At 57.4% G+C, this 16379-nt stretch overlaps 4 protein-coding genes and 1 pseudogene across 23 annotated transcripts in view; 2 read left to right on the top strand and 3 right to left on the bottom strand.

Moving 5' to 3' along the window:
• TK2 (thymidine kinase 2) overlaps positions 1–16379 on the top strand; it is a 1024677-nt gene that overhangs the window by 437765 nt on the left and 570533 nt on the right. The gene's annotated exons all lie outside the window — the stretch shown is intronic.
• HSF4 (heat shock transcription factor 4) lies at positions 134–5226 on the bottom strand. 2 transcript variants are annotated; one of them, XR_014804888.1, is made up of 13 exons: positions 5001–5226; positions 4292–4400; positions 4073–4200; positions 3862–3986; positions 3508–3583; positions 3305–3369; positions 2814–2910; positions 2460–2587; positions 2110–2233; positions 1081–1186; positions 917–982; positions 719–788; positions 134–447 (listed from the first exon to the last, which is right to left on the bottom strand). XR_014804888.1 is itself a non-coding variant. In NM_001445098.1 (13 exon segments), coding segments are annotated over 13 exon segments (1473 nt in total). In that variant the 5' UTR covers positions 5124–5194; the 3' UTR covers positions 134–295.
• On the bottom strand, positions 5735–10278 carry FBXL8 (F-box and leucine rich repeat protein 8). The gene is given in 3 exon segments (NM_001445097.1): positions 5735–7041; positions 7897–8363; positions 10179–10278. Coding segments are annotated over 2 exon segments (1125 nt in total). The 5' UTR covers positions 8049–8363; positions 10179–10278; the 3' UTR covers positions 5735–6068.
• On the bottom strand, positions 8228–11169 carry LOC146402264 (uncharacterized; annotated as a pseudogene). The gene is made up of 3 exons (XR_014805199.1): positions 11128–11169; positions 10179–10638; positions 8228–8363 (listed from the first exon to the last, which is right to left on the bottom strand). The product of XR_014805199.1 is annotated as an uncharacterized LOC146402264 (transcript).
• TRADD (TNFRSF1A associated via death domain) lies at positions 9422–16277 on the top strand. Of its 18 annotated transcripts, none has more exons than XM_084960119.1 (5): positions 9422–10101; positions 13731–13889; positions 14856–15041; positions 15123–15297; positions 15441–16277. In XM_084960119.1, the coding sequence occupies exons 2-5, from the start codon at positions 13755–13757 to the stop codon at positions 15749–15751; spliced, it is 807 nt and encodes a 268-aa protein (XP_084816245.1). In that variant the 5' UTR covers positions 9422–10101; positions 13731–13754; the 3' UTR covers positions 15752–16277. The 18 variants fall into 18 exon arrangements, with proteins under 18 accessions (XP_084816245.1, XP_084816240.1, XP_084816251.1 ...); XM_084960114.1 differs by having other exon boundaries at positions 14764–15041; XM_084960125.1 differs by having other exon boundaries at positions 14232–15041.

The following is a 16379-nucleotide window of genomic DNA, read 5'->3' as shown; positions in this document are numbered from 1 at the left end:
ACTCTCTGGGGGCTCCTCGATTAAAGACTAAAGCTCTGGGATCAGGACGCGTCTACGAATGCAAAGTCACCCCGCCCCCACCCCCACCCATGACTTCTGTGCTCCCAGGTCGGTAGAGAAAAGAGACCAGAAACACAGAAAAAAATGCAGTTTTATGCAGGGCTCGGTAATGGAGAGGGGCTGCCAAGTAGAAGGGGCTTCACTCAGCCTCCGCCAGGGGGCGCAAGGAAGCCGAGCAGGGCGTGCTGCTGCGGGCCAGCCCTTCAGCCAGGCTGGCTTCAGAAGAGAGGGGGTCTCAAGAAGAGGGGTTGGCCCCTGGACCCAGGTAGGAGGCCCGGCTCTCGGGGGTGCTGTAAATGGTTACAGCTCCAGGCAAGCCGAGGGCTGGGCCTCCCAACGTCGCTTGGACGTCCAGCAGAAGAGGCGCTCCAAGCGCAGAGTCCTTCCCTAGGAGGAGTGGGGCTCTGCTCAGTGGGAAAAAAAGGTCACCTCCTTTCTTGGGGGAAGAAGAGCCTCATTCGATTTGCCCTCTAGTCAGTTAGGATGAAACAGCCACTCTCAACCTCCCACTGACCCAGAGGCTTAAGTAGCTTAAGCACCACTCTGTACAGAAACCTGGGGATTTCCCTTCAAAAACATCAATTGCCCAGCCCACCCAGTCACGGTAGGTCAGGCCAGTCAAGGCCTCCCCCAGGTCCTGAGTCACCACAATCCTTACCTGGGCCTGGAGAATTTAACCCCTTGACCGCCAGCTCAGCTTCACCCTTCTCTGGAACCAAAGGCTGCAACTGCATAAGAGAACCCCAGGAAGCAGGTGGGGAGGGGAACTGGGACTCTGGCTGAGGGAGGACAGCCCTGAACCAGAGGGCTTGCTCAGCAAGCCTGAACCCCTCCGCCCTCCCCACTCCTGTCTTACCAGGGACAGCTCCATGTCCAAGTCCATCAGAGTCCATTCTCGCCCTTGGAGGCTGGGACCCAGCACCTGGGGGCAGCTCTGGGTCAGTGGTGCCCTCCCCAGCCTGCTCAAACAGCTGCACACCACTGAGTCCTGTGCCCCTGCCCTGCTGAAGGTTTACTCACATCCAGCGGCCCCGCAGGCTCCACATTTTCAGGGGAGGGCCGAAGCAGCATTGGAGGCAGCAGACTCTCTGGGCTCCTGCCTTCCCTCTCCAGGTCCAGGGGTCCCCTGTGCATGGAGAACTACCATGGGCCTGCAGTGCCTACCTCCATCCCCCCCCATCCTCATTAGGTTCCTAAGGAACCCAGATACATCAGGATCTAAATCTGATATCTAGAAAATGCCGCAAGAAGATCCACACACACACATAAAGAGACACATAGAATGCCTTTGCCGTCTCTCTTTGGCCTGAGGTTTGGGTTGTGTCCCTCCCTTTGCAATGATCAGTACCAAGGTTCTAAAAGTGTTGTGTACTTTATAATCTTTACAACCACCCCAGTAGTTGCATTTATTTTTTTTTTTTTTTTTTTTTGTCTTTTGTCTTTTGTCTTTTTGTTGTTGTTGTTGTTGTTGTTGCTATCTCTTGGGCCGCTTCCGCGGCATATGGAGGTTCCCAGGCTAGGGGTTGAATCGGAGCTGTAGCCACCGGCCTACGCCAGAGCCACAGCAACGCAGGATCCGAGCCGCGTCTGCAACCTACACCACAGCTCACGGCAACGCCGGATCGTTAACCCACTGAGCAAGGGCAGGGACCGAACCCGCAACCTCATGGTTCCTAGTCGGATTCGTTAACCACTGCGCCACGACGGGAACTCCAGTAGTTGCATTTAAAATGCAGATTCTGGAGTTCCCTTCGTGGCCCAGCGGTGAACGAACCCAACTAGGATCCATGAGGATGCAGGTTCAATCCCTGGCCTCGCTCGGTTAAGGATTGGGCCTTGCCATGAGCTGTGGTGTAGGTTGCAGACTTGGCTCGGATCCCGCATTGCTGTGGCTCTGGCGTAGGTCCAATTCAACCCCTAGGCTGGGAACTTCCATATGCCACACATGTGGCCCTAAAAAGCATAAAATAAATAAAATAAAATGCAGATTCCTGAGCCCTACAGAAGTGGCCCACAGGGCTTATAGTCAAGAATAGTCCATCTGCTCACCTGTCAGGAACCTCCCTGGGGCATCTTGGCTCAGGCTGTTGGGCATTCCTGGGCCCCTCAGGGCTGAAGCTCCCTTTTTCTTCCAGGATGGCCTGCACCACAGCCACAGGCAGTGGTGGGGGTGCTGTCACGCAGAAGTCACACTCGTTTGGGGCCAGGGCCAGCCCAGCCTCGCCTTCCCCCCCTGGGCTGGCCGGCTCTTCTTTGAGCAGTGCCAGGCCCTTCTCCCTGCACCAGAGAAAAGCTTCAACCAGACCCTGGCACTGACCTGGCCCCCTATCCCCACAGCCATCTGGGCTGTCAGGCCCTCCCCCACAGGCTCCTCAGAGGGCAGCCCCTGTCCGTCTTACCTCCTGCTACCACTGGAGGGAGAAAGCCTGGTTCCTTCAGGGGATGGAGTGTCTTCTGGAATGTCAGAGATGATGGGGCCTCTGGCCTTGTGAGGGCTGCTGAGGCCCAAGGTGGTCTCTGGGAGGGGCTGCAAGTAGAAGACTAGGCCCAGCCCTTCACCTCAAGTCACAGGGTGAGCCAGAACCCATATGGACCAGGTCTAAGGGGGGAAGGCTTGGCCTGTGCTGGGAGGCTTGGGTCTAGCTTGGAGGAAGTCCGGCCTCCATCTTCTCTTCTTTTGGGGGAATAAGGAAAGGGCATAGGCTCTCCAGATGCTGAGCTGTGTCTAGTGAAGAGAGAAGGAAAAAACCTACCGACTGGATAAAGTAAGGGTCCGGCAGGAGGGTACCAGGTAGGGGGCAGGCGCTGAATTTGGCTGGTGTTGGGCACCCCTCATCCAGCATCAGGGACCTGTGCAGGGTGGCCAGGGCTCAGGCAGGGGGCTGGGCAGGTTCATCTCCCATGCCCCTCAGCCTGCACCACCTCCCTCCCACAGGCCCCAGCAGCCAAGTCAGCAGAGCTGAAGCCTGTTGCCAGGGCATCAGTCACATGCTGGAGGTGGAAGGGGCTCCCCCCAGAGATGGGGGCCCTTTGGGGGTAGAGTTGGGAGGGAGGGAGCATGGTTTGGGTCCCAGACCCTTGGCTGCTGGAATGCTTTAGGGTGAGGGGGAAGGGGATGATGGGTGGAAGGATGGGGTTAAGGCCCTGGAACTTCAAGATCTGAGAGTGGGGGTTTTGGTGGTACAGTTGGGGGTAGAAGGGAGGCGGGGAGGGTCCTGGAAGGGGTGAGGGATTTCTCACTCACAGCTTTCTCTTAGCTCCTGGACAGCTCGATCCTGCCTGAAGTGGCCCAAAGAGGCACTGGATCAGCTGAAGAAGAAGCAAAGAGTTAACTCACACTTTGGACTTTCTGCCCCCCCCTCACAGGGCACTTCCAGGCGCTTTCCAGGACTAGGTGGATGGGGGGATATTCCGGAGTGGTAATAGCAGGGTGGGGGAGACAAACACCTTGCCAATGACGCGGTGTTGCTGACCGTGGCTCTGCCGCAGCGTCACCACCTCCCTCCATAAGATCTCGTTCTGCCTGGGGGAAAGGCGTGGGAGGGTGCTGAGGCATCTGAGAGTTCACCCAGTTACCACCAGCCCCCGCCCCCAGAATGGCAGGCCTGAACCGGCCGCCCACTCAGATAATCAACCATCCATAGACAACAGACTTCCTTCCACAGCCCATTGGTCTGGATGGAGGAGCCAAGGCCAGAGAGAAAAAAAGAGCTGCCCAGAAACTCTTGAAGGCCAGTGTCCTTTCGCCCAGATCCTCCCCTTCCCCCATCCTCCCATGCTCCTCTGCCCCCTCCCCCGCACTGCCTGAGCTCCCGCAGCCGCGCCTCGGTGCTCTCCTGCACTCCCCGAAAAGCCTGCACCTCGCCCAGCAGCCGGCCCAGGTCCTCAGGGCGCCAGCGGCCGTCGTCGCTGCGCAGCGCCGGCACCTGCGAAAGCACCCTCAGGTCAGAGTCGCATGGAATATCTGTCCCATCTCCACCCAGGTTTGCTAGTTCCTGCAGGCCGCCCCCACCTTGCGCCGCACGCGTTCCAGTAGTTGCTCGCGGCCGCGTACGAAGCTCGGATGCTGGAACTCGACGTGGTCTCGTTCTGGCCTGAGCAGGCCGCCCTGCTCGATGCTCACCACCTTCCGAAAACCGTCTAGGAGTGTGGGGCGCCGGGCCATAAATGGCCCCGTCCCCGCGCACCAAGTCACCCACGCCTGCTTCCCGCCGTGGCCCTGGGGACTCACACATATTGAGTTGCCGCACAAAGCTGGCCATGTTGCTGTGCTTGAAGTATTGGGGTAGCACTTCCTTGGCGAAGCGGCTCTGGTCGCTCACGAGGAAACTGGTCCCGCTCTGCAGAGAGCGTCGCCCGCCCACCCACCGTGCGGGCGGAGACCGGACGACACCATGAGTCGAGCCCGCCCACGGCCAAGCCAGCGCTCTGGCGCGCGCGCACACTCACTCTGGGTACCCAGACTGTCCACGGGGACATGGGACAAGGCCAGAACCAGCTCTGAGACCTATCCATGGGCGACCACAATGATTTATCCCGGCCCACCTATACTACATACTCGGTTTTCTGAAAGAAGGAATGGAGGCCAGACCTGGGTTTCAGCCCTAACGGCTCCCCAACCCAGGATGTGACTCTGAGCTGGAACCAGACCCAGCCCTTCCCTTCTCCTGGGCTGTCTTTCGATCTGTCTGATAGGGTAGAGTGGGAACGAAATGACCTTCGGGTTCTAGGTCTCCAGAGGGCTCCTACTCTTTCCTCTGCCCGGAGGAAGTCGCCTCACCTCCATCTCGAACACCCCCTCCAAACCGTCGCATACCCTGGACGGCTGAATCAAGGGACCCACAGCCCAGTCCCAGGCAGGGTTTGGGTGAGCGCGGACGTTCCCCGACGTGGAGGGATCCCAGCGACCACTAAGGAAGTCAAGGGGCCCCGGCCCTCACCGGGCTCCAGCGGATCAGGTGGTCGGTACCCGGGTCGCCCACCAGCGCCCATAGCTTGCCGAGGAAGGCAGGCACGGGGCTGGGGCCCGGCTCCGTGGGCAGCGCGGCTGGCGCTTCCTGCATGGCGCAGTCTCGGCCCGGTTAAGCGCTCGGGCCGGCCGCCGCAGGCTTGTCAAAGCCGCGGAAAGTGCTGCGTTTGCCGCCCGCCCCGCCCTACTCCGCCTCCCGGGCGCGGGGTCAGGTGGGGGCCACGTGCTAACCCGTGGGGCGGGGCTCTGACCGAGGCCGCAGCACTAGCCGACTGAAAGGGCAGTGGAGGATCGGTTAAGTGTATGTTGGGGGTAAGATGTGGGTTCGAGTTCCATCCTCTCAGGCCTGCTGTTTCCTCATTTGTTCTTCGGGAGAAATCGCCAGTGCGCAGCCTGGTGTGGGCTGGCACCGTCCCATAAGGCAATGACGTGGACACAGTGAAGCCTCGGGTCGAGAGGCTGATAGGAGCCGGGTTGGGGGGGAGGGGGCGAAAGGAGTAACTGGCCCACCTCCCGCCGAACCCAGGGGCTGTGGTCTTTCCAAAACTGCGAGTGCCCCGCCCCTGACCCAGGCAGCAGCATCAGTAGAAAGGGACTTTGAGGTCTGGAACTCTCCCAGCACTAGCGGGACCCTTTCCTCCGGCCTCAGGCGGTTCGCTGCCCTCCCACTTCAGAGCCAACCCTGCCTTTCACAGGACGCGGAGACAATGCTTGATTTGTTTATTTCACACTCATCCCTGAGGCACCACTGTGTCAGTGCCCTCCCTCCCCCCATGCCGGGGCCGCCAAGCTAGCGCAACATTTGCAGAGGACTGGGGTTTGAAGAGGGTGATCCCGGTACCGCGGAAACAATGGGTGTCTGCAGATGTTGGGAGCAATTGAGTGGACTCAGGGCGCGCCTGCTTAGTACTGATGCCACCCCAAAGGCTCCTATCCTCAGAGTCCTAAGGGAGCGGGATAGCAGCTGGCGTGCCCCGGGGCAAACCCACGAAGCGTCTCAGAGGCCACACGTCGGCGCGGGGTGAAAGGATTTATCCTATCACGCCACAAGCGTGGGCCGCCAGGGATGTGGCTCCCGCGTAAGTTTGAGCGTGTAGCTGCGCAGGCGCGAGCAGTGCGCGCGGAAGGCGTGCAGTACAGAAGGTCGCACCAAGCAGAAGCAGTGCACTTCGCGCAGGCCGGTGCAGCGCGCCGCCACCTCCTCCAGCGCGGCGTCGAGCTCTGCTGAGGCGGCGGCGCGCACCTCGAGCAAGCGCAAGGTTGTGGCGTAGTGGCGCGCTGCGAAACGCAGCGGCCCAACGGTGTCCCCAGAGAGGCAGAGACGCAGCGCAGCCACAGGCAGAGCAGGCTGCAGGATGCGCGTCACGCTCTCGGCAGGCAGCGCCGGCTCCAGCTCCAGCTCTACGGCCAACCAAGGATGGCGGCGGCGCAGCGCCACCCAGGCTTCGCTTGGCAGGGGGGGCGCGCGTACGTCTTCGGGGCACGCGCACCGCACGGCCAGGAGCTCGAAAGGCGCGCGGTCTGGTGCCGCTAGTGCCTCGAGCGCGGTACTCGACAGGCTAGCCAAGTGCAGGCCGAGGGCGCGCAGGCACCGGCAGGCCTCTACCAGCTCGAGCACGGAGCTGGGCCTCACGCTGCCCACTAGCGTACCATTATCGAGAAAGAGGCTGCGGAGCTCGCGGCAGCCGTGTGCCACCTGCAGTACCAGCGTGTCGCTAAGTGTGAAGGGCAATCGCCGCAGGTCGAGGTGGCGCAGCGCGCGGGCTGCCCCACAGAGGGCGTGCACGGCGTCCAGGACGTCGCGGCCCGAGTCAAAGAGCGGCTTTTCTCCGCGGCACTCCAGACAAAGGCCTCGCAGCCCGGGCGTATGGCCCGCCAGTGCGGTCAGCAACTCCGTAGCCACCCGACGGCTTGGCTCCCTCGACGGCTCAAATTCCAGCCGTAGATTGTGAACGTGGTCCAGGCAGGCGTACAGATATGGTGGCAGCATGCTTTTTAGTTCACAGTCGCAACTTGGGGGTAGAAAGGTGGAGAAAAGGCATCGGCCAGCTGCCAGCCGGCAGAGTCCCCGCGACCTGGAGAGAGGCCTCCACCCACCCCTCAGCCTGGCCCACTTTCATAGCCACTTCCTGCCCACTACCCACATACCTCCCTCTCCCGACCATGCCTGGTCGCTTCATTGTGATGCTAGGAGGGATCTCCCATCTAACCCCTTTAGAAGACTTCAGATGCATCTGCCACTAGCTGAAACCATGCCAGGGAGAGCCAGTTATGTTTTAAGAACTAGGCTTTCCCAGGGGTCTTTAAGGAGGTGAAGTGTGGCCTCCGAATTGCCAGGTTCATCACACGCCTCTGCTACTTCACGGCTGATGAATTGATTAAATCTCTCTGCCTCAATTTTCTACCTGTGCAATGGAGATACCTATCACATAAAGTTTTCGTGAGGATTAAATAAATATATGTAATGGAGTTCCCATCGTGGCTCAGTGGTTAACGAATCCGACTAAGAACCATGAGGTTGTGGGCTAGATCCCTGGCCTCATTCAGTGGGTTAAGGATCCAGCGTTTTGGTGAGCTGTGGTGTAGGTCGCAGACGCAGCTCAGATCTGGCGTGGCTGTAGCTGGCGGCTACAGCTCCGTTTAGATCCCTAGCCTGGGAACCTCCATATGCTGAGGGAGTGGCCCTAGAAAAGACAAATTAATTAATTAATCAATTAAATGTAAAGCACTCAGAACAATGGTTAGTACACAGTAGGCAGCCAATAAATGTTAGAAATGATTATGCCTTTTAATATGGGGAGAGTCATGGCATCTCCCAACCACGACTCCACCAAGACAGAAGGTGGGAGGGGAAGGAGATGGCTTACCTGATGTTCGTGTTGTGCCACACAGCGCTGCACGTGGCAGCAGCAGCCCAGGCTCTACAGACCCTGGCAGCCGCTGCTCTGTCTCGCAGGGGCAGATGGCGGAAGATGAGCACTAGCACCTCCTCAGGCAGTTGTTCTCCAGGCTCGCCCATGGTCTGGCCGGGCTTGGGGGCTCCACTGCTCCCAGTGCTTTGCCTGGAGAGGAAGGGATGTCCCTGGGCTCAGGAAGGCCCAAATGTTGAAGGGAACACCTGGAGTCTATGTGTAGAAATGCTTGTGGCCCAGGAGCTGCTGCATAATTTGCAGAACCCACTGTAAAATAAAAATGTGGATCTCTTTGTTCAAAACCCTATTAAAGATTTCAGGACTTCCCTGGTGGCCTAGCAGTTAAGGATTTGGCATGGTCACTGCTGAGGTGCGGTTTCATCCCTGGCCCCGGAACTTCTGCATGCTGCACCAGGGGGTCGCTGCAAAAACAAAACAAAAACTTTATTAAGGATTTCAAGACAGCAGTGACAGCAGATCATTTAACAAAGTTATTGAACCAAGCATGGGCCCTGTGCAGCTGCACATGTCTCAGACCCATGAAGTCGGCTCTGGATGCTGAGGATTTGTGATGCTTCTTAAAGCTGCATTCTCATTTGTTGAACAAATCCACAGTTGATGCTATAAACTTATATGGCAGTTTGATAAAGCTGAATCCTTGGATTTGGGGCTATGTTATCAGATCTTTCCCCCAGTTCCCCAAGTCTTCTCTAAGGAAGTTGGAGGGTGGTTGCACAGGCCTTGACTCCAGACAACCACATCCTTCTCTCAGCTCAGAGGGATGGTCTTACCCCCCCCACCCCGTTGCCCTCCCTCTATTACACACTCACCTGGGCCTCCAGACGGCCCAGACTAATTTTGCAGGGGTCACTGAACTCTTCCCTCCCAACTTCGACCCTGAGTACTAGTGAAGGACAGAACCCAAGCACCAAGGGCCATTGAAATGAGGGCTTCTCAAAGGGTGTGGGGAACCAGAATCATCCAGACACTTGTTCACGATACAGATTCTGCAGTCCCACCTAATCAACCTCTCCGAAAAGAGTGGTGCCCAGGAATCTGATATTTTTTTTTGTTTTTAGGGCTGCACCTGCCGCATATGGAAGAGTCCAGGCTAGGGATCTGATAGGAGCTACAGCTGCTGGCCTAGGCCACAGCAACGCTGGATCCTTAACCCACTGAGTGGGGCCAGGGATTCAACCCGAATCCTCATGGATCCTAGTCAGATTCAACAACAGCTGAGCCACGAAGGGAACTCCCCAGGAATCTGAATTTCAAGAAAAGCCCATGGATTCTGAAAGTCCCGGGTTGAGAAACGCTGTTCTAGCCCGCGGGTCACTAGAGGGTGACCGCAGGGTTAATAGGGCGGGAGCATTAGGGAAAAGTTTTAATTGGCAGGGACCACAAGCCAATCAGGAAGCAGGGGTGCGGGTGGGGCACGGCTGAATCCGCCCAAGAAGGGAGGCTCTTTCCTCCACATCACAAGGGAAGACTTTCCGGGTGCTTGCAATGAAAGACCGGCGGGGCGGAGAAAACTTGGGGTTGTGGGTGCTGAGGGACTTTGGGTTCAAGTTCCAATCCTGAACCCCGAGCAGCCTAAAGTTCCCCTTGGGCAAATTAGGCTCAGCTGGGATTCTGCAGATCCACTTCAGAGTACGGCCGTCGTTGGAAAGTGTGTCGTCTTTAAAGTTGCCGATTTTATTTTAAAGTGCTTAAAAGTTTTCGCACTCAGCGTTTTCTATTTTCCCATATTTCTCTCTCTCTCTCTCTCTCTCTTTTTTTTTTTTTTTGGCCGCACCCGCGGCAAGTGAAAGTTCTCGGGCCAGGAATTGAAGCTTCACCACCGCAGCAACCCGAGTTGCTGCAGTGACTGCGCCGGATTCTTAAGGGAACTCCTTTCCCTCCATATTGTCCAGGCTAATGGGCCCTGCTGGAATTTGCGCCTCGTGTATCCTGGAGCTTTTGATATCCTGGTCCAAGCTTGAACTTGGCACCAACCGGCACCGAGTTTAGAGTGTCAGGGAGTTAGCAAAGACCAAAGAACTGTGAGCTCGACCACCCAGAAGGCACCAGAAGAGTCGAGTCCCCAGGGGCGCCCCTTTGTTGATCCGTCGTTCCCTGCTGGAGGAAGAGGAGCAGCTCTCACAGGGACCCTCCAGCCTCGTAAGAGCGGCAAGTCCTCCAAGTCCCTCGTCGCGGGTAGTTCTTCCTGTCTTCTAACTCGGGCGCCAGTGTCTTACCTGCTCAGTGGACAAGGTGGGCTTTGGCCCAGAGGCTTGGGGGACTGGCGGTAGAGGACGGTAACGGGAAGGAACCGCGGGGAGCGCGGAGTTGAGGGGCGGGACGCCGGGACGGACTGGGCGGCCCAGACTGGGGCACCGCCCCTGCGCTCCGCGCACACCCGGAAGCAGCGCCAGTCCAGTGGAGCCCGGCGGGCGTGGGAATCCGGGCCGGGCCAAGGCGGTCAGGTTAGTGCAGAGGGTGAGTGGGCTTCCCGGTGCCGGCAGGAGCTGGGGCGGACCCTGGCTCAGGAGTAAGGGCGCGGCACAGTTGTCAACCCGCGGCTGCCCGGGTCAGGTGGCGGCGGTGGCCTACTGGGCTGTTTCCAGTAGGCCACCTATTGGGCGGTGGCCTATTGGGCTGAGTCGGGAGAGAAGGTACGGACCTAGATCCCCGCGGGTTTCTTGTCCCAGTTAGGGTCTTTCAAGGGGCGGCAGGGCCCTGTGGGTGAGAGGGCGGGTCAGGGATCTTAGAGCAGAAAGCCCTTGCTGGCCCCAGGGAACAGCAAGTGCGAAAACAACAGCAGAATGGACTGGGGGAGGCTCCGGAGCAGCTGGGGTTCAAAGCCTTTCAGTCCTTGTGGGGCCACGCCCTCAGGCTGTCACTGTCCAATACCGGCCGGAGGCGGGGCTACCTGGGGATTGTTTGGGCTGTGTTAATGGAGCGCTGCGCCGGCTGGCTCCTGGTGGGTGGGCATATTTTCTTTAGTTGGTACCCATGTGTCCCTTAGTCTCAGCCCAGCTAAGCCTTCCTGAGACCCAGCCTGGCCCCTCCCACAGAGAGGCAGATTCCTGGTGGTGAGGCGCGGGGCTTCCCGAGGAGGGGTTTCTGTGGAAGGACACGTAGAAAGGAGTTCCCAAAGGGACCAGGGATTCTAGGGCCGCGGCTGCTTTTCAGTGGTTATCTGACCTTCTCGACTCCTGCCTGGAAGACCTGCTCGACTTCTTCCATTTGTCCAGTCCCAGTGAGTGTGACAGAGCATCCCCTCTCCTCCAGGTTTTCAGTGTCTGGCACATAGGCCAACTGGGCAGACTATAGGCGATGGTCTGGTTCTGCCCCTACTTCTTCACCCCTTGGGCCACTCCTTCTGAACTTCCCACTTGTCTACCTACTGATTTATTTATTTATTTTTGGCTTTAGGGCGGTACCCGAGGCATATGGAGGTCCCCAGGCTAGGGGTCCAATTGGAGCTGTAGCTACACCACAGCCACAGCAATGCCTGATCTGAGCGGCATCTGCGACCTACACCACAGCTCAGGGCAATGCTGGATCCTTAACCTGAGAGAGGCCAGGGATCCAACCGGAGTCCTTATGGATCCTAGTCGGGATGGTTAATGCTGAGCCACACGACAGGAACTCCCTTACTGATCTTGATCTTGTCATCTACCCTGTTTTTGTATTTGCTTTTAAAAAAAACCCCCAAATTTCCCTTTTTAATACAAAAGAAATGTCTATTTTATTTTTTTTTAGGGCAGCACCCCCGGCATATGAAGGTTCCCAGGCTAGGGGTCAAATTGGAGCTACAGCTGCCAGCCTACACCACAGGCACAGCAATGCAGGATCCAAGCCGAGTCTGCTACCTATACCACAGCTCACGGCAATGCCAGATCCTTAAGCCACTGAACGAGCCCAGGGATCAAACCCCGCAACCTCATGACTCCTAGTTGGATTCATTTCTGCTGTGCCACGACAGGAACTCCAGAAATGTCCATTTTACGTAAAGTAGAATATTGCTAAATACAGTGAAAATAAAAATCACCCCAAATCTCCCCCTCCCCCAGCAGAGGTAAAGGATACTTCCTGTTAACTTTCACACTGTTTTGGGTAAACATACAAGTATTAATATGTTTTCTACCAAAAAGTTATGGGGGTGGTGGTGTTCAAAGGTATGTCCTCTGTGCTCAGACCCAGGGTAGGGATATATCAGATATCATTTTTCTTGCCGGTCTGGGTGATCCTGGGGTTAAAACTGTCCCAGCTTTGGCTCTTAGGTTAGGGTCTGGGGGCAGATCTGAAACACAGCCTCTGCTTTGAGCTCAGGGTCCCTTCTCTCTCCCCAACAATGTCCAAGGCTGTGGTCCTAGCTCCTCCTGGCATCCCTCCCTTGAAGTTCCCTGTCACTCATGTAAATGGATGCCACCTAAAGCCACCCCATTTGTCCTTCCCAAAGGGCTCACAGAGGGGGCTCAGCACCCATCCTATCCCACTATATATAAATGCTAAAGACCAGAGGGTGCTTAAAGCAGTATGACTGATGGGGCAGGAAGTAGGGTCTTGAACCCATTTTCCACGAAAAAGGTGGGATGTTGCCTCAGGTGAGGTCAGGAGGAAGAAGCAAGCCAGTTCCCCACCTGCTGCCTCATGGTGCAGTAACTTTCAGGCCACTGTGGTGAGGGCCAGGGCAGTGGTTCCCTGACAGGATTTTGTCCCCTGGTCTAGAGCTAGGATTTTGTCCAAGAGAGATGGAGGAGCTACTAGTGCCAATGGGCCCTGACTCTGGCTGGACAGGGAAGGAATGTGTAACAGAAAACCTTGAATTGCATAAGACAAGAGCCCAGCTTCAAGGACTTCAGAACAAAAAGGCATGATTTAGCTCACCTAACTGAGAAGTGCAGGGTATAGCAACAGCCAGGGAGCATGGTGTGGTTAGGAGCGAACTTCTCTCTTGTCTTGGTAGCCTTCTGTGCCAGTTTCATTCTCAGTCAGCCTCCCCTCAAGCAGTGGCAAAAGACACCTACCCTTCTTTCTAGTTCAGCTTCTAGATACAGAGGGGAAACTTCTACCTCTTTCCTATTGGTCCAGCCAAAGTTGCAGCTTGATTGGCCCAACTTGAATCCAATACCCACCTCTGAGCAAATCATTTCAAGGAGGTGACTGGAATATGCAGATTGGACAGGCCGTTTCACTTGCCCATGCCTGTAGCTAGGGAGTGGGATCAGCCCTTACCACAGCATGCGGACTAAGAAAAAGGAAGCGGGAAGGCCCCGAGGTCAGTCAGGACTGAGGGAAGGATCTGGGCAGGCACAAACTACATGTGTCCTTTCAAGTGAAGCCAGAAGGCATAGCAGGAATGCAAGTTAGAAACCCTTAGTGGGGGAGTGGAGCCCTCGGGGATCCTTGGGGCTCAAATTTAAGCTGAGGGCCTACCAGGACCTGGGTCCGGTTGGCTGTGGGGCATGGGCACCACCCAGGCTAAGGATGTTTCCAGTCAGCTTTGACAAGAGAGTACCCTGGCCTGAGGAAGGGGCAGAATTTGCTTCCACTGCAACACTGTCCCTCTCCTTTCCCACCACTGTGACCCTGAGCTCCTTCTGGGAAAGCAGTGGAGGGACGGTCCTTGTTGCAAATCTTGGCTGAGCTGGGTTGGGTTATGCAGAGCTAGAAGCACAGGGGGCTGCCTGTGGGACGACGAACTTCCCCTTATAAGTGTGCCAGCTGGGTGGGGACAGCTGAGCCACGTAGGACAGGACAGTTGTCTCCACAACTGGGTGGGGGGTGGTCTCTGTCCCCAGGAGGCAGAATGGCAGCTGGGCCAAATGGGCTCGAGGAATGGGTGGGCAGCGCATACCTGTTTGTGGAGTCCTCGCTGGACAAGGTGGTCTTGTCAGAGTCCTACGCTCACCAGCAGCACAAAGCAGCCGTGTACAGGGCTCTGCGGACTGCCCTTGCAGGTGCGTGAGTGGGTGGGCCCTTGGAGAGGCAGGGGTGGCCTGGGGCCTTTGTGGGCGGGGCCGAGGGCTGAGACCCCCAACTCTTCAACTCTGTGGGCTTGTGCTTAACCACTGGTTAAAGGAAGAGATGTGTTGGGGAAGGGAGGAGGAGGACGCCTGGTTGTGTAGGCTCTGTCTTCTCTTCATGTGTGCCCTTGGGCATAGATCTGTGTCCCTCTGTCTATGATCTACTTATGTGTGTGCTCAAGTGCCCCTGCTCAATACCCCCCACTCTCCCAATCAGCCTGCTCACTGCTTTCTACTAATTGCTCATCTCTCTCTTCTTTTCCTCTCTCACTGCAGCATTCCTTGCCAAAGACCCCCAGTACCTGCCTTTTGGCTTCTCTTTTCCCATCTCAGGGCAGAGGCCACAGGAGGTTAAAGCCGGTTGGGGGGATATGGCCCCAGCCTCCGGGCAGGGGGAGAAGGGGAGCTGCACTCTAGGAGGCTGAAGACCTGAGACTTCCAGCCCCCTCCCCTGGCCCGACAGTCACCTACTCAGAAGGCTTGGCTGCCCAGGATAAATGCCCCTTTTTCTACTCTGCAAAGTCTCCCACATCCCTTGTGCCCACCCTCATTTGAGGATTCAAGGACGGGGCTAAAGTGACACCCACTCCGTCTTAAGGTGCTCTCTGTGAGAGGTCTTGGCCTTTATTCTGGGTTGTTGTTGTCTGCCTCCCAATTTTGCTTCCCTGCTGGGAGCTCTGGGTTATACCCTTGCCCCCAGGTCTGGGGATAGGGAGGGAGCCTGACCTCGGGCTTCGTTCCTCCTCTGGCCTCTTGGAGAACGGGCCCGATAGGGGACCTCGTGGTGCCTGACTGCCCGCCTCCGCAGAGAGTGGCGGGAGCCCGGAGGAGCTGCAGATGCTCAAGATTCACCGCAGCGATCCGCAGCTGATTGTTCAATTGCGTTTCTGTGGGCGCCAGGCCTGCAGCCGCTTCCTCCGGGCCTACCGCGAGGGGGCACTGCGCACCGCTCTGCAGGCGTGCTTGGAGGCTGCTCTGGCCCTGAGTTCCGTGCCTTTGCAACTGGAGCTGCGCGCCAGCGCAGAGCGGCTGGACGCCTTGCTGACAGACGAGGAACGCTGTTTGAATTTCATCTTCGCCCAGAAGGTGCGGCCGGGCTGGGGCCAGGGTGAGGTGGGGTGGGGATCCGAGGCTAAGACCCCACCAATGCCGCACTCTCCTCCCTAGCCTGACCGGCTCCGGGATGAGGAACTCACAGAGTTGGAGGATGCGCTCAGAAATCTGACCTGCGGCTCAGGGGGCCAAGGGGGTGACGTGGAGGGCGCTCCAGCCACCTCTACTGCGGAGAAGCTGCCGCCACCGCCGTCTGGCCAGACTTTTCTGTTCCAGGGTCAGCCTGTCGGTGAGGTGCCCGGAGAGCGGCAAAGGCTGGGTCCTCTGTAGGATGGAGTCTGGGGAGGGGCGAGGTCTGGGCAGGATAGTCGCAGGGTGGGAATGGAAGTGTCTCCTCTCCCCAGCTCACGCCACTTCCCATTCCCCCTGCAGTGAACCGGCCGCTGAGCCTGCAGGACCAACTGACGTTTGCGCGCTCAGTGGGCCTCAAGTGGCGCAAGGTGGGGCGCTCCTTGCAGCGTGGTTGCCGGGCGCTGCGGGACCCGGCTCTTGACTCACTGGCCTATGAATACGAGCGCGAAGGGCTGTACGAGCAGGCCTTTCAGCTGCTGCGGCGCTTTGTGCAGGCCGAGGGCCGCCGAGCCACGCTGCAGCGCCTGGTAGAGGCCCTTGAGGAGAACGAGCTCACCAGCCTGGCAGAAGACTTGCTGGGCCTGGCGAATCCCGATGGCAGCCTGGCCTAGACTGAGTACCAGAGAAAGAGGGTGGTCAGCCAGTTGCCCAGCCAGGGTTTGGGGCACCTGGATGACCATAGGTTCCCTTCTGCTGCTACTGCTGATCTTCTGTCCATCCATGGGACTCTGAGATGACACTCAACCCCACTTCGCTGAGCTGCTGGAGCTGCTGGGCAGAGGTGACTGCCCTCTCCGGGAGACGGACAAGCATCCATTATGCCTGCTGGAGGTTCTGCTCTAAATACTATGATAGAGACAGAGTTAACTGGTGACCTGCTGCAGAAGTCTGCCTCACCCTCTCCCACCCCAGAAGAGGGGCTTTCAGCCAGACCTTACCTCTTCATTCACCGAATGAACAATTATTATTCATTAATTCATTAAGGACCTGCTGTATCTTAGGCATCATCTTAAGTGTTCCAAATATTGTGCTGAAACAAGATACACGAATCCTGCCTGCTCCCAGTTGACACTCAGTATGGTACTCTGAATATTAAGCATCAGTAATAAAATACTACCCACTTTTTGATGTGAAAAATACAAGGAATTGGGGTTGCAGCTGAGCAGGGGTGAAACTTCCTGGGAGAGAAATGAGTATGAATGGGGGGAGGGGAAGAGAAAGTCAATATTCTGGGCATGG

The sequence above is a fragment of the Sus scrofa genome, chromosome 6, assembly GCF_054392235.1.
Source record: "Sus scrofa isolate SSC_HxYL_T2T_F1_AM1 chromosome 6, Sscrofa_HxYL_maternal_Yorkshire_Landrace_v2.0, whole genome shotgun sequence".
NCBI lineage: Eukaryota > Metazoa > Chordata > Mammalia > Artiodactyla > Suidae > Sus > Sus scrofa.
This window is presented reverse-complemented; position numbering and strand designations above follow the sequence as displayed.